This window comes from Schistocerca piceifrons, chromosome 3 (genome assembly GCF_021461385.2).
Source record: "Schistocerca piceifrons isolate TAMUIC-IGC-003096 chromosome 3, iqSchPice1.1, whole genome shotgun sequence".
NCBI classification, from domain to species: domain Eukaryota; kingdom Metazoa; phylum Arthropoda; class Insecta; order Orthoptera; family Acrididae; genus Schistocerca; species Schistocerca piceifrons.
Genome location: NC_060140.1, coordinates 960,642,909 through 960,669,817, shown reverse-complemented (window position 1 = coordinate 960,669,817; position 26,909 = coordinate 960,642,909). Strand labels below are relative to the sequence as shown.

Sequence of the window (26,909 nt, the reverse complement as noted above, 5' to 3'; positions counted from 1 at the left end):
GCATGATATTAGAGACGTTCTACAGCATTCAATGAGTTAATAAATAAATATAGTTTAAATGCACTTTACTAATGATGGCAAATAGTTCACAAAGATGTTTTGTAGGCATTTTTTTTAATTATAAAATGATGTTATGTCCAAATAAATGCAAGAAACTTGCTGTCTTTTACAGATCAGATGTCATCACAAAGGAGGAGGCTATTCAAATACTAAAATCTAAGCAAGAAGGGAAAGGAGAAAGAGAGGAAGAAATGAGGACAGTAGGTTACCCTGCATATACTACACAAGTTGGTATGCATTCACAAACATCTGAACCTTCAAGATGGTTTGTGTATGGTTATTTCCTTTCTTCAACATGTTGTCTTTCATTTCTCTCCTTTTATCTACTGACAAAATGATACTTATTGATTTCAGTTCCTTTTTACCTTCATCTCTTATCTATATATCTGAATACTTAACCTACATATATGCGCACATAGACATAATGTCAACAGTATATGCTCTTACACATAATGCACCAAGATATTGACGGCATAAACTTATCATCATGTGCTAAATTCATGATCTAATATAACAACAAAAATAATCAATACTTGACAATATAATATAACTGGATAGATAAAAAAATTTATCCACCAAGTGGCGGCAGGGCGACAGACACATAAAAGAAGGTTATACTTATGCAAGCTTTCGGAGTCAGTGGCTCCTTCTTGTGGCAGAAGGGTTGAAGGGGAAGGAAGAGGGGTGAAGGAAAAGGACTGGAGAGATTTAGATAAGTCTCCCATGATCCACAGTTCTGGGTCACTTTTCCGAAATCTACCCCTTTTCCTAAACCTTTCCCAGTCCTTTTCCTTCACCCCTGTTCCTTCCCCTTCAACCATTCTGCGGGAATAAAAATCCAGTGGCTCCCGAAAGCTTGCAGAAGTATAACCTTCTTTCATGTGTGTGTTCTCCTGCCACCACTTGGTGAGTAGATTTTTTTATCTATTCAATTACTTTAAATTCATGGTCTGGCACACAGTTTCAATCAGTCACAAAATTTCAATGTTACATATACTGCACTCTGTTACTGACAAGGGAACCTCCCCATCGCACCCCCCTCAGATTAAGTTATAAGTTGGCACAGTGGATAGGCCTTGAAAAACTGAACACAGATCAATTGAGAAAACAGGAAGAAGTTGTGTGGAACTATGAAAAAATAAGCAAAATATACAAACTGAGTAGTTCATGGGAAGATAGGCAACATCTAGGACACTGGGAACGCAGAAGCGCCGTGGTCTGGTGGTAAAGTGAGGAGCTGCGGAACAAAAGGTCCTTGGTTCAAATCTTCCATCGAGTGAAAAGTTTAATTTTTTATTTTCAGTTTATGTGACAAACTCTTATGTTTTCATCACTTTTTTGGGAGTGATTATCACATCCACAAGAAAACCTAAATCGGGCAAGGTAGAAGAATCTTTTTACCCATTCGCCAAGTGTACAAGTTAGGTGGGTCTACAACATATTCCTGTCATGTGACGCACATGCCGTCACCAGTGTCGTATAGAATATATCAGATGTGTTTTCCTGTGGAGGAATCGGTTGATCTATGACCTTGCGATCAAATGTTTTCGGTTCCTATTGGAGAGGCACGTCCTTTCGTCTACTAATCGCACGGTTTTGCGATGCGGTCGCAAAACACAGACACTAAACTTATTACAGTGAAGAGAGAAGTCAATGAACTAACGGACAGATAATAACTATGCAAAAATAAAGAAAGTAAAATTTTCACCCGGGGGAAGACTTGAACCAAGGACCTCTACTTCTACAGTTGCTCACGCTACCACGGGACCACAGCACTCCTGAGCTCCCGTCCTCCGTGATGTTGCTTATGTCGCCCATGGACTACTCAGTTTGTATATTTTGCTTATTTTTTCGCAGTTCCACACAACTTCTTCCCGTTTTCTCAATTGATCTGTGTTCAGTTTATCAAGGCCTATCCACTGTGCCAAGTTATAACTAAATCTGAGGGGGGTGCGATGGGGAGGTTCCCTTGTGAGTGAAAGTTTTATTCTGACAACATAAACATAATAAATTCTTGTAATATGGTTGTGCTGTGTGGTTTGGTGTTTAAAGGCTGTCATTTTCTGCTTATGGCCTGTACAGTCATCAACCAAATCATTATGACCACCTACCTAACAGCTGGTGTGTCCACCTTCGGCACAGATAACAGTGGCAATGCATCATGGCATGGAAGCAGTGAGGCCCTGTTAGGTCAGTGGAGGGAGTTGTCACCACATCTGCATACACGAGTCACCTGATTCCAGTAAACTCCGGGGAGTGAGTTGATGAGCTCTGACACGACGTTCATTACATCCTAGATGTGGTTGATCGGGTTCAGATCTAGTGAGTTGGAGGGCCAGCACATGAATTGGATCTCGCCACTGTGTTCCTCAAATCACTCTGTCACACTCCTGGCCATGTGACACGGTTCATTATCTTTTGGAAAAATGTCACTGCCGTCGGGAAACGTAATCATCATGAAGGGGTGTAGATGGTCTGCAACCAGTTTACAATACCCCTTGGCCATCATGGTGCCTTGCACGAGCTCCACTGGACCCATGGGTGCCAGCATGAATGTTTCACGTAGCATAAAGCGGTTGCCACCAGCTTGTCTCTGTCCCACAGTACAGGTGTCGAAAAGCTGTTCTCCTGGAAGACAAAAGATTCGCACCTTCCCATCGGCATGATGAAGAAGGTATCGGCATTCATCAGACAGTGCTGACAGTCAAGTGCCCTGTCATAGTTGCTGATGCCATGGTGTTAACATTGATACATGCATGGCTGTTAGGCCCATCATTCGGAGTGTTTGGTCCACTATTCACTCAGACACATTTGTGCTCCGCCCGGCGTGAAAATTTGATGTTAATTCTGCGACAGGCCACCACCTGTCCTATTTTACTGGTCTGCCCAGCATACAACGTCTGACATAGGTAATGAGGGGTGGCTGCTCAACCCCATGATGTCTGGACGTGGTTTCACCGTGTTTTGCCACATGTTGAAGACACTCACCACAGCACTCCTCAATCACCTGACAAGCCGTGCAGTTTCCGGAATGCTCGTGCCGAACTTTCGGGCAATCACTATCTGCCCTCAGTCAAACTCAGATAGATTGCGCACATTCCCCATTCTACAAATGGACAGCACGCTCACTGATACTACATGCACTGTGCACGTGTCTGACTAGCAGTCATTCCTTGCCACGTGACGCTGCTGTTGCCCGAATGGGTTTATATCGACAGTAGGTCGGTGGCCATAATGTCTACAACCTGTACTTGTACATCCATTATGTATATTCCCATACAGAGGAGACATTTTACTTGAAAGTCACTTGTCCGGTGGAAGCAGTGCCTGTGTTATTCCAAATTACGAAGGAACATTGCTTTGGAATTCAGAAAAGGCACTGCAATATTTTGTATTTCCACCAACACTGGGCAAGCGACTTTCAAATAAAATGTCTCCCCTGTAACACAGGTTCGAGTGCCAGTCTGGCACAAAATTTCATTGTCATCATACCATTATGCAGCTGATATTAATCCATATTCACAGCTGCAAATACACTTGCTGAAACCCTAATGTGTAGAACAATGAGAAGTACCTTCTGCCATGCACTTCACAATGTTTGAAGAATATAGATACACACACACACACACACACACACACACACACACACACGACCACAGTTTCTGGCAGCTGAAGCCAGACTATAAGCAGCAGCAGCGCATGATGGGAGAGGCAACTGGATGGGGTAAAGTGGACTGAACAAGAAAAAGGAAGAGGAGGCTGTACCATGTGCGAATAAATTTTATGAGTGTCTGATTTTTGTGCTTGTAACTAGTGCAGCTCTCATTTATATTAAAGGAGCATGCAACATAGTCACCTCAAAGAAAAGACAAATCATAAATGTAGTGTAGCTGTCTCCACAGCCAGTCAGGTCTTTCACATTTGCTGCTCATTGTTTGTGAATATGCAAAGATTCACGTTCTTGTGGCTGAATGACATTTTTATAACCTCAATTGTGTCATCAGTTGTCTTAGTGTTATTTTCATGAAACTGTTGTACTTCATACAATTTTCACCTTATTTGAGGCACCACTAAAATGTGCTTATCACACCAGCTTGAGTGAGATTACTGTTTTGAACTGTTGGTGCTATTCCTAAAGACTACATAAGACCTTACATTTGGAGACTCATTTCTGATGGTGAAAATTCGTTCATGGTATATGCACCCCAGGTCAACTGGGAAATTCGAGAAAAACTCAGGAAGTTTTTAGACTTTTAGGAATTTTTCATTATTTTAGTTTTCAGTTAAACTTTTCTAATTTTGACTGGTAATAAAAGACAACTCTAACAAATTTACTTCAGCCCACTACTACAGAATAATAATGCAGCAATAAAATATAAATGAGAGAATATCTACATCTACATCTACATCTACATCCATACTCCCCATCCACCTGACGGTGTGTGGCGGAGGGTACCTTGAGTACCTCTACCGGTTCTCCCTTCAATTCCAGCCTCGTATTGTTCGTGGAAAGAAGGATTGTCAGTATGCTTCTGCGTGAGCTCTAATCTCTCTGATTTTATCCTCATGGTCTCTTCGCGAGATATACGTAGGAGGGAGCAATATACTGCTTGACTCTTTGGTGAAGGTATGTTCTCGAAACTTCAACAAAAGCCTGTACCGAGCTACTGAGCATCTCTCCTGCAGAGTCTTCCACTGGAGTTTATCCATCATCTCCGTAACGCTTTCGCGATTACTAAATGACCCTGTAACGAAGCGCGCCGCTCTCCGTTGGATCTTCTCTATCTCTTCTATCAACCCTATCTGGTACGGATCCCACACTGCTGAACAGTATTCAAGCAGTGGGCGAACAAGCGTACTGTAACCTCCTTCCTTTGTTTTCGGATTGCATTTCCTTAGGATTCTTCCAATGAATCTCAGTCTGGCATCTGTTTTACCGACGATCGACTTTATATGATCATTCGATTTTAAATCACTCCTAATGCCTACTCCCAGATAATTTATGGAATTAACTGCTTCCAGTTGCTGACCTGCTATTTTGTAGCTAAATGATAAGGGATCTATCTTTATATGTATTCGCAGCACATTACATTTGTCTACATTGAGATTCAATTGCCATTCTCTGCACCATGTGTCAATTTGCTGCAGATCCTCCTGCATTTCAGTACAATTTTCCATTGTTACAACCTCTCGATACACCACAGCATCATCTGCAAAAAGCCTCAGTGAACTTCTGATGTCATCCACAAGGTCATTTATGTATATTGTGAATAGCAACGGTCCTATGACACTACCCTGCGGCACACCTGAAATCACTCTTACTTCGGAAGACTTCTCTCCATTGAGAATGACATGCTGCGTTCTGTCATCTAGGAACTCTTCAATCCAATCACACAAGTGGTCTGATAGTCGATATGCTCTTACTTTTTTCATTAAACGACTGTGGGGAACTGTATTGAACACCTTGCGGAAGTCAAGAAACATGGCATCTACCTGTGAACTCATGTCTATGGCCCTCTGAGTCTCGTGGGCGAATAACGCAAGCTGGGTTTCACACGACCTTCTTTTTCGAAACTCATGCTGATTCCTACAGGGTAGATTTCTAGTCTCCAGAAAAGTCATTATACTCGAACATAATACGTGTTCCAAAATTCTACAACTGATCGACGTTAGAGATATAGGTCTATAGTTCTGCACATCTGTTTGACGTGCCTTCTTGAAAACGGGGATGACCTGTGCCCTTTTCCAATCCTTTGGAACGCTACGCTCTTCTAGAGACCTACAGTACACTGCTGCAAGAGTTCCTTCGCGTACTCTGTGTAAAATGGAACTGGTATCCCATCAGGTCCAGCGGCCTTTTCTCTTTTGAGCGATTTTAATTGATTCTCTATCCCTTTGTCGTCTATTTCGATATCTGCCATTTTGTCATCTGTGCGACAATCTAGAGAAGGAACTACAGTGCAGTCCTCCTCTGTGAAACAGCTTTGGAAAAAGACATTTAGTATTTCGGCCTTTAGTCTGTCATCCTCTGTTTCAGTACCATTTTGGTCACAGAGTGTCTGGACATTTTGTTTTGTTCCACCTACCACTCTGACATAAGACCAAAATATCTTAGGATTTTCTGCCAAGTCAGTACATAGAACTTTACTTTCATATTCATTGAATGCCTCTCACATAGCCCTCCTCACACTACATTTCGCTTTGCGTAATTTTTGTTTGTCTGCAAGGCTTTGGCTACGTTTTTGTTTATGATACCCGTTGTCTAGGGGTAGTGTCTTTGATTCATAATCAAAACGTCTTCGGTCCCGGGTTCGATCCCTGTCACTGCCTAAATTTTGATAAATAATCAGCACTGGCGGCCGAAGACTTCCGGCATAAGAAGTCAGCCTCATTCTGCCAACGGCCTTGTCAAAGAGGGCGGATAGAGGTTCAGGGCACTCTCTTGTCCTAGGGGTGGGAAATTGCCCCTAAAGGCGGAAGAATCAGCAATGGTCAACGACATGAGGATGCAGAAGGCAATGGAAACCACTGCATTAAAGACACATAATGTGTATCCACAGGACATGTGGCCTGTAATTGAAGAAGTGTCATGATGATCTCTCCATTGGCAAAAGATTCCGGAATAGTCCCCCATTCGGATCTCCGGGAGGGGACTGCCAAGGGGGAGGTTACCATGAGAAAAAGATTGAATAATCAATGAAAGGATAACGTTCTACGAGTCGGGGCGTGGAATGTCAGAAGCTTGAATGTAGTAGGGAAACTAGAAAATCTGAAAAGGGAAATGCAAAGGCTCAATCTAGATATAGTTGGGGTCAGTGAAGTGAAGTGGAAGGAAGACAAGGATTTCTGGTCAGATGAGTATCGGGTAATATCAACAGCAGCAGAAAATGGTATAACAGGTGTAGGATTCGTTATGAATAGGAAGGTAGGGCAGAGGGTGTGTTACTGTGAACAGTTCAGTGACCGGGTTGTTCTAATCAGAATCGACAGCAGACCAACACCGACAATGATAGTTCAGGTATACATGCCGACGTCGCAAGCTGAAGATGAACAGATATAAAATGGTGCAAGATGTTCAAGTTTCTGAAAAAAGTAGGGGTAAGCTATAGGGAGAGATGGATCAGATACAATATGTACAACAACCAAGAGGGAATAATAAGAGTGGACGATCAAGAACGAAGTGCTCGTATTAAGAAGGGTGTAAGACAAGGCTGTAGCCTTTCGCCCCTACTCTTCAATCTGTACATCGAGGAAGCAATGATGGAAATAAAAGAAAGGTTCAGGAGTGGAATTAAAATACAAGGTGAAAGGATATCAATGATACGATTCGCTGATGACATTGCTACCCTGAGTGAAAGTGAAGAAGAATTAAATGATCTGCTGAACGGAATGAACAGTCTAATGAGTACACAGTATGGTTTGAGAGTAAATCGGAGAAAGACGACGGTAATGAGAGGTAGTAGAAATGAGAACAGCAAGAAACTTACCATCAGGATTGATGGTCACGAAGTCAATGAAGTTAAGGAATTCTGCTACCTAGGCAGTAAAATAACCAATGACGGACGGAGCAAGGAGGACATCAAAAGCAGACTCGCTATGGCAAAAAAGGCATTTCTGGCCAAGAGAAGTCTATTAATATCAAATACCGGCCTTAATTTGAGGAAGAAATTTCTGAGGATGTACGTCTGGAGTACAGCATTGTATGGTAGTGAAACATGGACTGTGGGAAAACCGGAACAGAAAAGAATCGAAGCATTTGAGATGTGGTGCTATAGACGAATGTTGAAAATTAGGTGGACTGATAAGGTAAGGAATGAGGAAGTTCTACACAGAATCGGAGAGGAAAGGAATATGTGGAAAACACTGATAAGGAGAAGGGACAGGATGATAGGACATCTGCTAAGACATGAGGGAATAACTTCCATGGTACTAGAGGGAGCTGTAGAGGGCAAAAACTATAGAGGAAGACAGAGATTGGAATACGTCAAGCAAATAATTGAGGACATAGGTTGCAAGTGCTACTCTGAGATGAAGAGGTTAGCATAGGAAAGGAATTCGTGGCGGGCCGCATCAAACCAGCCAGTAGACTGATGACAAAAAAAAAAAAAAAAAAAAAAAAAAAAAAAAAAAAAAAAAAAAAAAAAAAAAAAAAAAGTTTACTGTGAAGTTCCCTTTGCTCCCGCAGCAGTTTTCTAACTTGGTTGTTGCACCACGGTGGCTCTTTTCCATCTTTCATGATCTTGCTTGGCACATACTCATCTAACGCATATTGTACAATGGTTTTGAACTTTGTGCACTGATCCTCAACACTATCTGTACTTGAGACAAAACTTTTGTGTTGAGCCGTCAGGTACTCTGTAATCTGCTTTTTGTCACTTCTGCTAAACAGAAAAATCTTCCTACCTTTTTTAATATTTCTATTTACGGCTGAAATCATCGATGCAGTAACCGCTTTATGATCGCTGATTCCCTGTTCTGCGTTAACTGTTTCAAATAGTTCGGGTCTGTTTGTCACCAGAAGGTCTAATATGTTATCGCCATGAGTCGGTTCTCTGTTTAACTGTTCAAGGTAGTTTTCAGATAAAGCACTTGAAAAAATTTCACTGGATTCTTTGTCCCTGCCACCCATTATGAACATTTGAGTCTCCCAGTCTATATCTGGCAAATTAAAATTTCCACCCAAAACTATAACATGGTTGGGAAATCTACTAGAAATATTTTCCCAATTTTCCTTCAGGTGTTTTGCCACGAGCTGCTGAGCCAGGGGGCCTATAGAGACATCCAATTACCATGTCTGAGCCTGCTTTAACCGTGACCTTCACCCAAATTATTTCACATTTCGGATCTCCGTCAATTTCGTTCGATACTATTGCACTTCTTATCGCTATAAACATGCCTCCCCCTTCACTGTCCAGCCTGTCTCTGTGGTATACATTCCAATCTGAGTTTAGGATTTCATAACTGTTTACGTCTGGTTTCAGCCAGCTTTCTGTCCCTAGTACTATATGGGCATTGTGACCGTTTATTAATGAGAGCGGTTCTGGGACCTTTCTATAGACGCTCCCGCAGTTTACTATTAGCACACTAATATTGTTATTCCCTGTTGCATTTTGCCTACTCCTACCTTGCCGCGTCTCAGGAGGCGTCTTGTCGGGCCTAGGGAGGGAATTCTCTAACCTAAAAAACCCACATGTGCACTCCACACGTACTCTGCTACCCTTGTAGCCGCTTCCGGCGTGTAATGCGCGCCTGACCTATTCAGGGGACCCTACATACCATTGTGAAAACCACAGCATCCACCTTATCACTAGAACTGTTCATTACATGGGTGGTTATTGAAGGAATGCCAGGCCTTATAGCCAAGGGCACTAATGCATGTGCAGATAACTAGTTCAATCCTTGGTGGGAGAAACAAATTTCATTGCCAGAATTTATCCAGCATTTAGAGGAGAGGTGCGGGTACACGGTTCCTGATAGCAAGACTGTGTATCAGGTTCTTGTACTCAGCTGATTCAGCTGATCAGGAAATGGGGACATGCCACACTGTTGATGGTGATGCAGCTGTTGGATGGTTGTAGTAAGTTTGACTGGTGGCTTCTGGGAGCTTTGTTGATACAGTGGATTACTACACTTGTAAGTGAACATCAGTTCAGTGATTTGCTGCTTGACACAGTCATTTCAATTATATATCTAGGCATAATGATGCAAAGTAATAGGAAATGGGGTAGCATGTGTTGGGCAGTAGGGAAGGTGAAGTTTATTGGGAGAACTGTAGGAAAGTGTAGCTTATCTATAAAGGTGACTGCATATAGAACACTACTGCAATCCATTCTTAAGTACCACTTGAATGTTTGGGATCCCCAAAACGTCGGATTAAAGGAAGACATTGAAGCAATTCAGAGGTGTTCTGCTAGATTTGTTACTGGTAGGTTTGGTCAACACAAAAAGTGTTATGGAGATCCTTCGTGAACTCAAACTGGAATCCCTGGAGGGAACACTATGTTATTTCTGTGAAACACTGTTGAGAAAATTTAGAGAACTGGCATTTCAAATTGACTGCAGAATCATTCTGCTATCACCAGTGTACATTTCGCATAAGGACCACAAAGATTAAGATAAGAGAAATAAGGGCATATACAGAGGCATATAGACAGTCGCTTTTCCCTCGCTTGCTTTATTTGCAAGTGGAACAGGAAAGGAAATGACTGATAGTGGTACAAGGTACCCTCCACCATGCATGACAGTGTGGCTTGTACAGTATGTATGTCGATAAAGGTGTAGATCTAGATGAACTTCACTGATATTGCATCTCAATTTTAAGGAAAAATAAGATATTCACAGATTTCCTGGCAGCAGTGCAATAGGGCAGCACAATAAAACAGCAGTGACTTTGGGGGAGGGAAAGAGGATATTCTGCATTTGAAATTTCACTTGCTATTGATATATCAACTAACCCTACTTATACTCATTTTACATTACAGGTTGGTTAGGTTATTCATCTGAACGTGTGCGTGATCTTTGCCGAGAGTACCTTTCTCAGGGATTCACGTGTTTCAAAGTTAAAGTTGGTCAAAATTTAGAGGATGATAAACGCCGTTGTAAAATAGTAAGAGAAATCATCGGCTGGGACAATAAATTGGTATGTACACAAAAACTCTCTTGTCTGATGTACTTACATATTTCTTAAGGAGAAAGTGTAGAAATTGTGAAAATTAAATCTGAACCAATTTTAAAGATTAATGGGAACCCATACATAAAACAGTGTTTATTCTAGTGCTATGATACTTAGTTTTCTATCCATTATGTTATACAGGGTGTATAAAAACATGTATCAGAAAATTTAGGGATTTGTTCTTGACATTAAAACATTACAAAATCTTTGTATTAACATGGGTCCAAAAATCCTTTTTAGGAAGCTATGAAAGGGATTCCTTGCAATGATTCCTGGTTGTGTAATTATCTTCAAATGTGTGTTTTCACTCACTTCTTGTTTACAGTAACTTCCACCAGAACGCTTCACAAGGGTGTCTTCAATGTCTGAAATGGCAGATATGCACTACATTTATGGCCTAGCAGATGGGAATGTGAATGCAGAATGTCAGCTTTATGCTGAGCGTTTCTCTGGGAGGCAGTTAGCTTCTGGAAGAATCTCATTTGAGAAGATACTTGCAAATGACAGGAGACCTGCAATATGTGAATGCCTGAGCTAGATGAACGGTTTCTTCACTCTGTGGGTGAAACTTCATCACCTAGTACAAGGAGAATTGTGGAAAGGGATGGGGTTAATCACTTGATGATCTGGAACATTCTGCATGAAAATCTTCTGTACTAATATCACCGTCAACATGTGCAAGGATTAAATGATGCAAACTTTCAGCCAATGCATTTTAGGGCTCAGTACTGTGTTTCTGCAGCTCTTAGCATGTACCTTATTTACTGTTTAATCTGGCTTTTCATGTGATGGGGTCATCGATTATCATAACAATCACATCTGCATCTGAGCTAGTAAAATGGTCGTGAAGTATGGCAAGACAGACATCAACAGAAGTTCAATTTCAGTGTGGGACAGAATCATTCGTGATCATCTCATTGGTCCCTACTTCTTTCTGCAACATCTTGCTAGACATCTACAGTCTCCCAGCAAGAGTTGTTTACTTGATGGTGTACCTCTAGATATCACCCAACAAATGTGGATTATGCACGATGGTGTTCCACCTAACTTTACATGGATAGTTTACCAGTATCTTGATAACTAGTTTCTGAACAAGTGGATTGGCCGAGGGGGATCCATTGAAGGGTCTGCTCGATTGTCAGATTTGAAACCATTGGTTTTTTCCTATGGGGACATATAAACTCCTTGCTGTATTAAACTCGTATACCAAATGTCAATGTTCTGAGAGAGTATATTGAAAATTGATTTGACCAAATTTGGAATGAAAGCTCAGGGAATGCATGGAAGCAGAGAGTGGTCACTTCGAGCAATTTTTGTAGCTGTAAATGTGTTTTGTACACGTGTAATTTGTATAAATGACAGTTGGGGCAAAAGTCATTGCAACTGTTTTCATCCTGCAGATACCAGCCAATCTGAAAATGCAACATATACAGATGAAACAACAAGGTGGGGACTATCCGTATAGACACTGAAGAACATGTGAACATTGCACCTCACATATTTATTATAGTAGTGTCCAGGACAATACTGGTTTGATGGTGCAAAATAATTACAGCGCATCACACATACAGTTGACATGACAAAACTGGATCTAAAGGCATTCAAAGTAGCCCCCTGCAACGTTCACCAAATGCTGCCAACAACGTGGGATGCACTGAACACCATCTGCACCACCATTTCTTGCACCATGTCTGAATTGGGTCACCTGTTGTCACACAGCAATTGAAATGTCCTCTCTTGTCGCAAACTGCTTGCCACATAGTGATTTGTTTATCTTTTATGTGAGATCATAGGGCAAAAGCTCATGAGACTACAGTGGGTGTTCCTATCCTTCCCACACCCAGTGTCACAGTTGCCACCATTCACACTCTGCTTTATGTGGTTTTGCATTGTCTTGCCATATAATTGCACTGTCCACAAGATTCAGACGTTCCGCCCAAATGCTACATCATACCTGTCGCATCAATAAATTCCAGTTCTCATTATTCTGCCTTGTGAAACACTGACACCCCTGACATCATATGTGACAAACACTTCCAATTTCACAGGGGAAGTTTTCTGATATAACTTCTGTTGCCTTGGTGATCAGGCATGTCACCACTCTGTGGATCGATCTTTTGAGTTTCAGTTCATATCGCTTGGCACAAAATTCATCAATGGTGATTATGCATGAGAAGAAGTGGTTGCCATCCTGTTGTGGTGTGCTAAATGTTTGTAGCATATTACGTATCAAAACCACCACTGAACTTCTTTCAGTTCAAGCAAGTACCCACTGTGAAGCAATTTTGCACATTTGTAGGTCTGTTCCCAATATCCTGTGGATGGTTGGTTTCTCAATACCGCTTACTCTTTCTAACTGCAGTAGCGTCCATTGTCTGTCTCCTCCAAGAGATACTCTATTATGGAATATGCCACACTGGCCTGCACACTCAAAGGTCATCCCAAGCAATACTTATCACCAGTTGCCACATGCTCTTGCTGAAACTTTCCCACCCACTATGCTACCATATGGTGTGGGAGGGCATTATTCACTGTGACATTCTTTCACATTTCTTCCTTGGAGTAGATTTATTTTGATGTGTGTGTGTGCAGCTCAAAATGGGTTACTTCAATCTCACATGACACTTGCCACACAACTGATTTTGTAGTGCACTATATGCTGCTACGAGCGATCACAGAGCCATCTATTGTTGTGAATACACACTATGCATCCATAGCTTTAATGTGACAAACAGCAGTTTGTGGTCTGTTCACATATCTGCAAGAAAAAAAATAGTTGCAGTGGCTTTTGCACTAACCCTTGTAGAATAAATTGCTAGAAGAATAAATCACTAGGCATACATTTTCTGGCACAATTTTGTACACTCTGTATGTAAAAAACATAAACATAAAAAAAAATAATTCATATTCGTGTACAGCAGAAATGGGTCAAATAAAGAGTAACAGCATAAGAAAACAGTCAGCAAAATATTTCTAGCTTTTACAATGCTTCATTGTTCATAATCTCGCCATTGACAGAGGCACACGAATATGTGCTCTCTCTCTCTCTCTCTCTCTCTCTCTCTCTCTCTCCCCCTCCCTCCCTCCCTCCCTCCCTCCCTCCCTCCCTCCCTCCCTCCCCCCCCCCCCCCCCCCTCAACCTCACACACACAAATAAAATGCAACCAACCTTTACAGTTGTAGTGACCATGGCTGTGTATTTGTGAGATGAAGAGGTAATTTGAGGGAGGAGAGAGGATACAGATCACTTTCACCAGCACTGAGAAAATAATGATATGTCAAAACAGAGATAGGGAAGGATGAGAGACACAGGCTGAATATCTCTGCTAGATTTACACTATATCTGATTACAAACATTACCACTATGATCCCATTGTGTAAGTCCAATATGGCTTCCAACAAAATCTGTCTCTTGATTCTATCTGCTTCTTACACCAGCACTTTTCACTTCTTTCAAAGCAAGACAAATGAAATACGCTAGTCTATCTACTGGTCACATCACCACAACTGGCTACAATGCTCCCAAAGAAACATTTTCTTGGTTCATCGACATCTTCAGGAGACGAGGTACTGGCAGAAGTAAAGCTGTGAGGACGGGGCGTGAGTCATGCTTCGGTAGCTCAGATCTCAGATGGTAGAGCACTTGCCTGCGAAAGGCAAAGGTCCCGAGTTCGAGTCTCGGTCGGGCACACAGTTTTAATCTGCCAGGAAGTTTCAAGTTTCACCTTCAGTTGATATTCCACAGTATCCTCCATTTCTGTTTACAAGATATTGGCCATGAAACTTCCTGGCAGATTAAAACTGTGTGCTGGACTGAGACTCAAACTCGGGACCTTTGCCTTTCGTGGGCAAGTGCTCTACCAACTGAGCTACCCAAGCACGACTCACGCCCCGTCCTCACAGCTTTACTTCTGCCAGTACCTCGTCTCCTACCTTCCAAACTTAACAGAAGCTCTCCTGCGAACCTTGCAAAACTAGGACTCCTGAAAGAAAGGATATTGCGGAGACATGGCTTAGCTACAGCCTGGGGGATGTTTCCTGAATGAGATTTTCGCTCTGCTGCGTAGTGTGCGCTGATATGAAGCTTCCTGGCAGATTAAAACTGTGTGTCGGACTAAGACTCGAACTCGGGACCTTTACCTTTCGCAGGCAAGTGCTCTACCAAGGTTCGCAGGAGAGCTTCTGTTAAGTTTGGAAGGTAGGAGACGAGGTACTGGCAGAAGTAAAGCTGTGAGGATAGGGCGTGAGTCGTGCTTGGGTAGCTCAGTTGGTAGAGCACTTGCCCACGAAAGGCAAAAGTCCAGAGTTTGAGTCTTGGTCCGGCACACGGTTTTAATCTTCCAGGAAGTTTCATATCAGCACACACTCCGCTGCAGAGTGAAAAATCTCATTCAAGACATTGACCACTTAATTCACGTGTTTCCATGGTTCCTGTCCTATTATCGTTAGACTACATGCTGGCCTCATGTTCCTGCATGTCAACATATCCCATGGTGTTGCTGCTGGAACACTACTTTTCCACAAACCCAGATGCCCAGTGGCTGAAAATGCTGTGCATCACAGCCCCAGTAGCTTCACATAGAATGTACACAAGAATTGGCATATTTTATGCTTACAGTAGCACTACTGATTTTCAATTTGCCAATGTTTTGGATCACTTTTGTATTTGAGAGTTTTGGATGAGTTGGACTGTCACAAGGACGTCTGAAGATAAGACTGTATAATTTTTAAATTGATTGATTATATGAATCAAATAACATCAGTAAAACAGCTGAATGGATTATCCATTATCCAATAATGATATATAAATGAAATATAATAGAGTGCCCGTAACTAATGTGCCATTCCCTACTCACTCTACACTTTCCCAGTTATCACTCTCCATGAATCACACAAGTGTGTGTGTGTTTGTTTGTGTGTGTGTGTTATGTTTCTGTGTAGCACACATCAGTCAGTCACCAGGAAGTCCGCCTTGGTAGCTGCGGGGTGAGTGTGGCTGAATGCCAACTGCAGGGGGCCGGGTTTGATGCTCAGCTGGGTGAAACTATGTTAGTATTTGTTTTTTCCCTAGTCATTCCTCTTTACCTTTCGAATAAGAAATGTGTAGTTTTGAAAGTTCATGATTTTTTAAAAGTAATCTTATGTTTCTTACATCCTGGTCCCAATCTGCGCATATTTTTGTGTAGGTAAAAGTTGACTTTGTAAATACTGAGTTATATTATAACATACATTACTGATTGGCATCCTTTTTTTGAAGATGGTAGATGCCAATCAGAATTGGGACGTACAGCAAGCTATTGACTGGATGAAGGAACTGGCCGAGTTCAAGCCACTTTGGATCGAGGAACCTACTTCCCCTGATGATGTTCTTGGACATGCTGCAATAGCCAAGGTACAGCAAATGCCCAGTAACTATAATTAAATATTTTAGGAAATGGAATTATTGGAAACAAAATAAATTTGATGTCAAAATGATTTATTGTTTTTCTGTGCATTTTTAAACAAAATAGGCACTGAAACCACTTGGGATTGGTGTGGCAACTGGAGAGATGTGCTGCAACCGCGTAATGTTCAAGCAGTTTCTGCAGGCTGGTGGAATGCAATATTGTCAGATTGATTCATGTCGCATTGGTGGTGTCAATGAGATATTGTCTGTTTACCTAATGGCTTACAAATTGGGAGGTATGTTTAAAGCTGCATTATATTGGCTCTTTTTAAAATGCAACCTGTATTATGAACTCTTAGTCAGATGTAAAAATAATTTTGCATTTATTATGCTGCAGTACCAGAACATTCATAATGCTTAGGATATCTGCCATTATGAAGAGCAGCAATCTACATGACATAAACTAACTGATGGAGCATGTGTGCATAAACATTGAGGTATGCCACTTACATTGCTGTTCACAGCTCCATTGCATTTTTCAAAGGAGATTTTGGGCCATGAGCAGATATCTCACCTATTTATTTGTAATACATAGTCAAGTTCATACTTTGAGGATGTGGTGCTAGGCCATCAACTGAAAGTATCGTGTGATCAAAAAGCAAGTTTTTACTGTGACAGAGTCAATGGGGCCACCACTTCTCTTCAATATGTAATTGTTTACCAGATAGCTTGTAGCTGTTATTACCAGCCACTCCGACAAAGTCATGTATTTCCAGGTTGTTGTGGTCCAAAGAGTGATTTTATAACCTGAAGTTCTGAACAATTTTCTGTAGCACTGATAGGGTAGATTATAGTACACACATCACTTTGGATTAAGGAATGTACCTCACAACCACTCTCCATACCATTTACATCTTGGAAGTTGCTATTGTGTTTCCACAAGCAACCTAGTCTTTCCTTACTGGATACGGAAAGGAACGAGAGGGTGACATCACTTCATCATTACTATCCAGTCACTTTTGTTCTATCAGTCTGTTATATCTATTATATTAACTCTAAAATGCACAAGAAACATTGTAAACTGTGCCAAATCATTTAAATATGATTATATTCCAGGGAAAATCTCTACTTCCTCTTTGGCCCACTCACACTATTCCCTCCTCTCCCAGTTGTCTCACTCCTTAACACCCCCTTTGATTCTGCTTCTGGAATCATACAAAACAGAAATATATATCTTCTAATTGTAGACAGAGAACTGGAAACCCTATTTGATTTTTTCCAAAAGAGAGTACTGGACCTTAAGTTTACTCTTATCAGTGCCACGTTGTAGGTCTGAGATTTGTTTTTGATTACTACTTAGAAAACTGCACAATTAACCAAAACGTGCTAGGTTGACAAAAAGTTTGGTGTAGTGTAATATTTGTCTTCCAGGTAACTATCTCAAATTACACTAAATAACGTAACTATCTCAAATTAAACTATAAAATTGCCATATACATTTTCTGAGCCTAAAAAATAAACTGTGCAACCATGACAACACCACATCACAAAATTCCTATAAAGTATAATTCATCTCTTGACCCTTGTAGAATATTTTCATCAAAAATTTATCATTGTTGAAAAATGGACACTGAAATCAGTTGCAGTTAGTGTCATTCTAATAAGCTTCAAATGATTCAGAAGATGCACAAAATTTTTCTGCTAAAATTATTTCAGTGGCTTACACTACCATATCCAAACTGTAATTTTAAAGACGTCATGGAGTTCTCATGTATCAATAAGTTCATAAAAGACATGTCGATACAATGCACAACAAAAAAGAAGTATCAATTTTTCCAAAACCTCATTGTCTCCCATTGTAATGCATAAATTTGAGATTTAGCTCAAAGGTGCCTACAGCCTACCTCTGTAATGGTGCAGAAGTACGGCACTCTGCAACATCATCCCCTGGTTTGGCAACCCTTCAAACAGCAAGGTGTCGACACATGCAAAAAAGAAAGTCACAACTCTTAAGTTCATATGAGATGTAGTGTGGGTGAATGACGTGACATTGGCATCAAATTTCACCACAGTTCTGCCCAATCATGGATGTGTCACATGATGGGAAGGTTGTAACACACTCTCTTACACACATTTTACCCCTTCCTTTGATGTCTCTGTGATGGCAGTCAAAACTGCAGCACCCAGCTTTGGAATCACACAGTTTTCTTATGTGGAACTGAGGAAACTATTTGAGACACACAGCCTCTCAGAAACAACATGAAAAACCCTCAGGAGGTGGCATAAATGGCAGCAATTAAATGACCCCGGCCGCGCAGTCTGAGGCGTCTTGCCACAATCCCTGCGGCTGTCTCCGTCGGAGGTTCGAGTCCTCCCTCGGGCATGGGTGTGTGTGTTGTTCTTAGCATACGTTAGTAGTCTAAGTTAATTTAAGTAGTGTGTAAGTCTAGGGACCGATGACCTTAGCAGTTTGGTCCCTTAGGAATTCATATACATTTGAAATTACCCCTTCCCTTGGGGCACTGATTCCCACACATTTCTCAGGTGAAACCTACAGTTCACAGTACAGTGAGCATCAGGACAATGTTCAACACTGCAACCACATTCAACCCTACTTTACTGACGTCTCATGAACTTCTGAGCTGTGGCCTATTTTTCACCTGTGTTGACACCTTGCTGTTTGAAGTGTCACTGAGCCCGAGGTTGAAGTCACAGGGCACCATGTTTTTGCACCATTAAAGAGGAAGTTTGTAGCCACCTTGAGCCAAATTTCAAACTTATGCATCACAATGAGAGACAATTACAGGGTTTCATAAAAGTGATACAGTTTTGTGTATTGTAGTTCCACTAAATCACAATTTTTTTATTTTGTGGAGCTGCTATAATTTCAAAGATTCTGCTGTTAGTATAAAGATATTTTGCATTGTGAGGAACATCTGCCTTGTTATAGTAATTTGCATATTCAGGGGAGATGCCATGCGAAGTTTCCAACACGTTTAATTGTTCCATTTCATTGCAGTTCCTGCACAAAACTGTCATAAACTAACCGTCCTGTTCAGATTTCAGAAAGTACCTTCTTGTGTGTCCCAACTCCTAAAGAATGAAATCAGTATGTACTAAAGCTGATACTAGTTTATTTCTAAATTCTAACACCAGTCAATAATAATTTCATTGCTCAGTAGTGAACATGGCATACAATTGTATGTTTGAAATTTTTGAGCATGGAGTTGATAATTCTTGTCTCCTCATGCAGTACTTCACTGTAATAACAGCCAGTCATGATCAGTGTATAGAAGTACGAACAAACATGAGAACATGCATATGCCCTAAATTCCTCCTCCTCCTCCTCGTCGTCTTCTTCTTCTTATTATTATTACTACTATCTGGATCATCTACACCTTCTAAGAATATTTCTGCTGTAGACCAAAGGCAGATTGAAAGGTTGCAGCTGTAAAATGAGCTATCACTACTAGTGAATACTCTGGGTGATGAATTTGCAGAGATGATCTCATTCAATTCTTTATAAACATCAGCATTCTTATATTTCTGAACAATGCAGATAGGAAACACACACAACATACATCTGAATCAATTATCAGAATTGTTGGCACATATTGTAATCAATATACACATAAGCAAAAGTATTGCACTTTGTTCAGAGTTGATTTTCATGAATCTGTTATTGAGCTATCCAATAAGTTGGGCAACAGAGTACACAAATGCTGCCAATTGCATTCTTTAATCATTTGCTTTTCAGCTGGCTCAAACAAAGGTTACAAAATATAAGTTCCCCTGAATACTTGTGTAATCATTGCTTAAGTCCTTGTAGTGTGCCCAAGGTCTATGCAGAATGAGACATACCTACATCATTTTTTTCTTTTTGATTTATTTATTTATTCATTCATTCATGGTACAATGTGTATTTTATAGACATCATCAGTGGTTGATAAAATTTTCTTATTATGTAACGTATATAATTTCTTACTTTTTTTTTGTAGCTCCTTTTACTTATTCCTACAGCATTTCTAGTTATTCATATATTGTTGCATAACACATGCTCATAGAAATAAAGTTACATATTACAGTTTAAGGACAATTATTTGCCTTTTGAGGGCTTGATAGCCTTTCATGGTTTTGCTGAGCTGTTGTTTTCATTTTATGTACAATATCTACTGACCCAGCTTTCTACTTCAGGCACTGCAAGCTCTGCTGTTGTGTGTATGTGCTGCCTGGATTCAAACCAGATTGTGAATTATTGTTGGTCCCTCTCTGCTATTTATAACTGAGTTCTATTTCTGATGCCCACTATGTCCCTTGGTTTTTCACGGACAGCACTGATATTCTGTGAAACTCAGACTCTCTCAACACAATGAAAGAGAAACCCAATATCAGCTGCCTAAGGGTGCTGAAATAATTCAGTGGCAACAAGTGAAAATTTGTATCAGACTGGGACTCCATCCCGGATTTCCTGCTTTAAGTGAGGGGTCGCGTTAATCGCTTCAGCTATCTGACTGTCTTTTGGACATGTCCAGAAGAACAGACACCACACATATAATAGTAATATTTAGATCGTTTTCTTGTGAGAATCATATGAGATACTGCAAGCAATAAGAAAAATGGACTAGGGCAGGTGCGAAATCAATGTGCGGCAAGCTGGGAATTTGGGTTGGACAAGAAGCATGCTTGGATAGCTGAAGCGAGTAAGGAGACTGCCCGCCTTAAGCAGAAAATCCAGGTTGAGTCTCAGTCCAGCTGAATTTTCGCTTATCACTGTTGAATTATATCAATGCCCTCATGCAGCTGATGTTGGTATCTCTCTTTCATCATGTATATATACATCCATGGAATCATGACTGCGTGGTGTCTGTTCTTTCAGACATGCCCGAAAGAACAGACACCACACATGTAAAAGTAATTCTCTCACCTTCTTCCAACTCTGGTGGATATCATGACTGGCAACATTTTAATAAACTGAGTGCTAGCCTCCAAGAGCCTTCCCTGTTTTTCATGTTTTCTGACACCTTCATTTTGATAGACTTCTTAATTACGCTGTCCCAGAAACTAGTTCACAATATGGTTGGAGTCTAGGCAGTGAACACACAAAACAGCAAAACTCATCATACCTGAAGAAGATGGCTAGGTCACTCATTAAAATATTGTGCATAAAATGGAACCAACAGCTCAGCAGAATACCTGGAAGCACACTATTAATCATTTGCACAGAGAAAACCTGGGGGATCACATTGAGGGCTGTTTTAAATTGTTAAATAAAATAATTCCATGTACTTTGCAGTACTCAAAATAATTGTTACAATAATTGTGGATCAGACAAAAATAATGATTCACATGATAGACCTGCACTCCCTTCTGTGTTGAAGACTCAAGTAAGTGATGGATACACACACAAAAAGTGGCGATGACTGTTAAGCATTCAAACTCACATTCCTCTTTTGGACAGAAAGATTAAAACATAAAAAGTATGTTCACCTTAGTTTATTTAATGTCTGTTCTGAAGGAAGATTTGGATGAAATGTTAACCTAATCTAAGACACTCCTTTTTGTGGCTGTGTGTCACTTGGCAATTCAACTTGAGTTAAGTAGGGATCTGTTCTCCAAAAGTTACATAGTTACATAAGAGCATGGTCACCACTGACCTACCATTGACCTCCAAATCATAAAATCATAACATTAAGCAGGCAGGCAGGCAGGCAGACGCCCCCCCCCCCCCCCCCCCCCCCCAACACACACATACGTTTGAATCTGAAGAAAGTCACAAAAACTTTGTATGATAGCTCTATATTTTCAAAAGCTGGTGTTTTCAATTATATTCATAGAAATGATGGAAGGATTAATTATTTTTTTCTTTATTACAGTTCCAGTTTGTCCTCATGCTGGTGGTGTTGGACTCTGTGAGATGGTGCAACATCTCCAGATATTTGATTACATCTGCCTTTCGACAACGAAGGAGAACCGAGTAATTGAGTATGTCGATCAGCAGCATGAGCATTTTGAAAACCCAACCAATGTTAAACATGCTCACTACATTGCACCTACTGTAAGTATTCACTGACACAGAAATGCATCACAATGAAATACTGATGAAAACCTAAATTGCAATAGAAGTAGCTTAATAGAATCACAAACATACATGGCTTTCCTGTGTAGCATTGCTCTTACTTCAGGATATAAAACTGTCATCAGATGAGAAATGACGTAAATGAAGATATTAATTATTTGTAAAACAATTGAAGAAGCAAAATACACCATAAATAACACAGAAAATTACAGAGGCAGTTGGCGATATTATCAGTCCATGGTTTTTAGCAAGCTTTGAGATAGCACTCCAGTTTGTCTTTATATTGTTATTTTGCTGGGGCTGTCTAAGACCACATTAAATCTTGTTGCATTTGGCAGTGAACGTTAATTCCTTAGCAGCCCAAATGTCCTTAATTCTTTGTCAATGAGCTCGCTTACGCTCCTCCGTCCTGAATTAAGTCTTGTTACATTTAGCAGTGAACTTTAATTCCTGAGCAGCCCAAATATCCTTAATTCTTTGTCAACAAGCTTGCTTACGCTCCTCCGTTGAAGGGGTCACGGCATCTTCGTTTTGGTTCTGTATCTTAGTGTAGCCCATTCATCACAGTTTTCTTGCCAAAGAGATTCTTGTCAAAGGTATCTTCAGGTTTGATTGGTACGAGTTGGAGGTTGTCTTTGGGATTTCTAAACCAGGACATTCTGTTTTTGAAGTCTGCAGAAAGAAAGAGGAAGATCTTCTTGGTCAACCTGTTCCTGCCCATCCATTCTAGATAATTGTAAAATTGTGCACTTCTTTTGTAGATTGGTAGATTGTGTCATACTTTCTCGCCTTTGCCACAGACTTGTGGATGACATTTATGTAATTGGGTCCCACAAATGCCCTAATGATTCTGTGCTCCTCTTTTTTTTCTGGCTCTTCAAGGATGGCCTCTATTTGAATTTACAGATAGGGTTTTGGCTACACACATAGCTACTGACTTCAGAACCATTTCATAATGATGTATTTAGGTTTTATGAAAGGTATTTTTTCTTGTAGATCGTGCAAGACTTTTGGAAGTCTATTTCAAGTTTGCATATTTATGCCTTAACTGCTTCCATGTCAATTTTCTTTTTTCTCATAATGATCTCATCCAGGTACTTCAGTTTTTCTACTCTGCTGACATCTCCATAACTCGTCCAGAGGTGTGGGGAGGCAGTTTTTATGTTAGTCATTACTTCTGTTCTTTCAAATGATATCTGAAAGTCAGTTTGTTATGCATTTTGTTGTGATACCTCGTGTAAGGAGGAGAAATGCATACCATCACGTTTCCGACTTTGATAATGGTCAGACTGTAGCCTATAGCGATTGTCGTTTATCGTATCGCAACATTGCCGCTCGTGTTGATCGAGAGCCAATGACTGTTAGCAGAATATGGCATTGGTGGGTTCAGGAGGGTAATACGGAACGCCGTGCTGGATCCCGACGGCCTCGTATCACTAGCAGTCGAGATGACAGGCATCTTATCCACATGGCTGTAACGGATCGTGCAGCCACGTCTCGATCCCTGAGTCAACAGGTGGGGACGTTTGCAAGACAACAACCATCTGCACGAACAGTTCGACGACGTTTGCAGCAGCATGGACTATCATCACGTAGACTATGGCTGCGGTTACCCTTGACGCTGCATCACAGACAGGAGCGCCTGCGATGGTGTACTCAACGATGAACCTGGGTGCACGAATGGCAAAACGTCATTTTTTCGGATGAATCGAGTTTCTGCATCCGTGTTTGGCGACATCTCGGTGAACGCACATTGGAAGCGTGTATTCGTCATCGCCATACTGGCATATCACACGGCATGATGGTATGGGGTGCCATTGGTTACATGTCTCAGTCACCTCTTGTTCACATTGACGGCACTTTGAACAGTGGACTTTACATTTCAGATGTGTTACGACCCGTGGCTCTACCCTTCATTCGATCCCTGCGAAACCCTACATTTCAGGAGGATAATGCACGACCGCATGTTGCAGGTCCTGTACGGGCCTTTCTGGATACAGAAAATGTTCGACTGCTGCCGTGGCCAGCACATTCTTCAGATCTCTCACCAATTGAAAACGTCTGGTCAATGGTGGCCGAGCAACTGGCTCGTCCCAATACGCCAGTCACTACTCTTGATGAACTGTGGTATCGTGTTGAAGCTGCATGGGCTGCTGTACCTGTACACACCTTCCAAGCTCTGTTTGACTCAATGCCCAGGTGTATCAAGACCGTTATTACGGCCAGAGGTGGTTATTCTGGGTACTGATTTCTCAGGATCTATGTACCCAAAATGCGTGAAAATGTAATCATATGTCAGTTCTAGTATAATATATTTGTCCTATGAATACCCGTTATCATCTGCATTTCTCCTTTGTGTAGCAATTTTAATGGCCAGTAGTGTAAATAACATTCTTATGTAGCAGTAAGATCAAGGACACACCCCACCGTGATATTTGAGCTACGCAGTTGTCTTTATAATAAATTCCCTCAAACTGTGTTCATTTACCATTGCTGTACAGCACCTGCCTCCCATACACTATGTAAGGAGTTTCTGGACATCCTGCTGACTGCACTCTGCACTGAGTCACAATATACATCTGATGGTGTATAAGTGCAAATACAACTATTGATTTTTGTCTCAAATCAGTCACTAGAGAAACCTGATCAAGTTGAATGATGCATGGTTTTAGGGACTTTTGCCAGTCTATCAGAGACATTCCTCAGGAGCTACAAACGCTCAGGTACACTGTTAGTGGTGCTATTGTAAAACAGAAGAGTCAGGGAAGTATAAAACCTAATTACTGCTGTGGCAAACAGACTAACTTATGAGGACTGGTCAAAATTCTGAAGTGTACCACATAAAGCAATGGTCAAACATCCTTGGAAGCTACTGAAAAGGACTTCAGCTGCACTTTATAAGAAATGAGTTGTTTGTACACTGCTTAATTATAGATACTGTACCAGTTAATTTATATTTTAATTTTAATTATGTGCTGTATCTTTTAACAGGCTCCAGGTTACAGTACAAAGATGAAAGCTGAATCAGCAGAATCTTATGAGTACCCACTTGGACACGAATGGGAGAAGATGTTTAATGAGGGAACATTCCAACGACCTCATGTACCACTCAGTTAAAATACAAATTTGTACTTCAAAAATAAGCTGAAATAAAACTTCATTTTATTCAATGCATTTTACCATTGTTAATATTTCTTAATTTTGCCCAAATTTAACACAGAAGCACATCAAGAGTTGCAAATCTACCCATAAGCATATTAATTTTTTTTTTCACTAACACGTGTAGTATTACTGAAAAGAGGAGCTGTAGCTTCTCTGAACCTGAAGGTTAGTTTGAACACCACAGCATCTTATTGGGCACAGTTCTTTTGCAAGTGGTATATCCTTACCTCCATCTGGCATGTGACCCAAAGTATCCAGGCAATTAAAAGAGTACCTACAATTTAAAAAGCATTCTAAACAATGGTATGACTTGGTATTTTTCACTTACATGATATTTTTTCTAAATAGGAACAAACTGCAAGAAACTATTGCTGAGAGGATAATGAGGTAAAAGGGTTACATGGACATATGGTCGGAAGTGTGTTTAAAGGGGGATACACTCACTTGACGGTGGAGATAAAAAAGGTCTTTGACAGTGTCAGTGTAGGTTTCACTGATTAGAAACACACATGAAAACACACCAGCCAAATGGGAATGTTCTGTCTGTACTAGTGTTTAGCTTCAGTTTTTATGTTGCATATCAATGTTTGTTTGCTGCCATATTTTGAGTAACAAGTACTTATAGAGTTAAAAGTGGTGCATCACATGTTAGCAGCTAAAAAGTGTCTTTAACAACAGTGAAGGGGGCCTATTAGTCTTTCCAAACTGAGGCACAAAAGCTCCAATTGATGAATACTGAATTGTGAGGGAGTATCGAGGTCATCATCAAAGGAGCTAGAACCATTTCAAGTAGAATACAAAAAGCTGTGGGAGTGGTTGCAGGTGTCCTGGGAAAATCTGACCATACCTAATGTGTACTTCAGTATCCTGCAGATTTAGCTATAAATGTTCCAACCATAAATTCAGGTAGCAGTATTTATAAATATGGCTCTACATTTCACTTAGTAATTTTATTCCCACCTAAACAGTGACCGAGAATGTTGTTTTCCTTTAGAACATTCATGAAATAGCAAGACATTTGTATGAAGTTATGAATTTCAGCTGAACATCACATGACTAAAGCTCATAGTGGATGCCACTGCATAGTTTGACTTGGCAGAATTTTTGTTAACTGAAGAGGCTTGAAATATTGACCAAGGGTTTAGAATGTACCAACCATAGGAGCATCAGTTTTGAATGTGGCAAGTTGTCCTCTCTCAAAGGAAAAAACTTCAGAAAATTATGAAGTACTTGTGCCAACCTATGTCCTGGGCAACAAAAGTACTCAAAATGTGGCTCTCCTTGACGGAGCAGAAGCACAAGCAGAAGATAGACTCATTAACAGAATAGATCCCAGCATAGGCATGGAAACTCAGTGTTCTATTCCATGAACTTTACCAGGTGCTGTTTGTTTAGTGGTGCTGCAACAAGATGCCCATCAGTTTATGGCATGACATAACAACGTCATCACAACCATACTGTTTATTTAGAGCAGAGACTGGACGTTACCTTCTTGACCAGGCTAGTCACTGGGCGCTTGAGAGCCAATGAGGCAAAAACCTTGTGAATTTTGG

General features: G+C 40.7%; 1 protein-coding gene across 3 annotated transcripts in view; it reads left to right on the top strand.

Annotated features, from left to right (window-relative positions):
* LOC124789549 (mitochondrial enolase superfamily member 1-like) overlaps positions 1 to 25,368 on the top strand; it is an 84,969-nt gene extending 59,601 nt beyond the window's left edge. For all 3 annotated transcript variants that reach the window (XM_047256950.1, XM_047256947.1, XM_047256948.1), the window contains exons 6-11: positions 173 to 291; positions 10,542 to 10,699; positions 15,990 to 16,124; positions 16,243 to 16,414; positions 21,992 to 22,173; positions 25,186 to 25,368. In XM_047256950.1, coding sequence (XP_047112906.1) covers positions 173 to 291; positions 10,542 to 10,699; positions 15,990 to 16,124; positions 16,243 to 16,414; positions 21,992 to 22,173; positions 25,186 to 25,311 — 892 coding nt within the window. In that variant the 3' untranslated portion in view covers positions 25,312 to 25,368. The remainder of the gene's footprint in view (positions 1 to 172; positions 292 to 10,541; positions 10,700 to 15,989; positions 16,125 to 16,242; positions 16,415 to 21,991; positions 22,174 to 25,185) is intronic.
* The last annotated feature ends 1,541 nt before the right edge of the window (positions 25,369 to 26,909 follow it).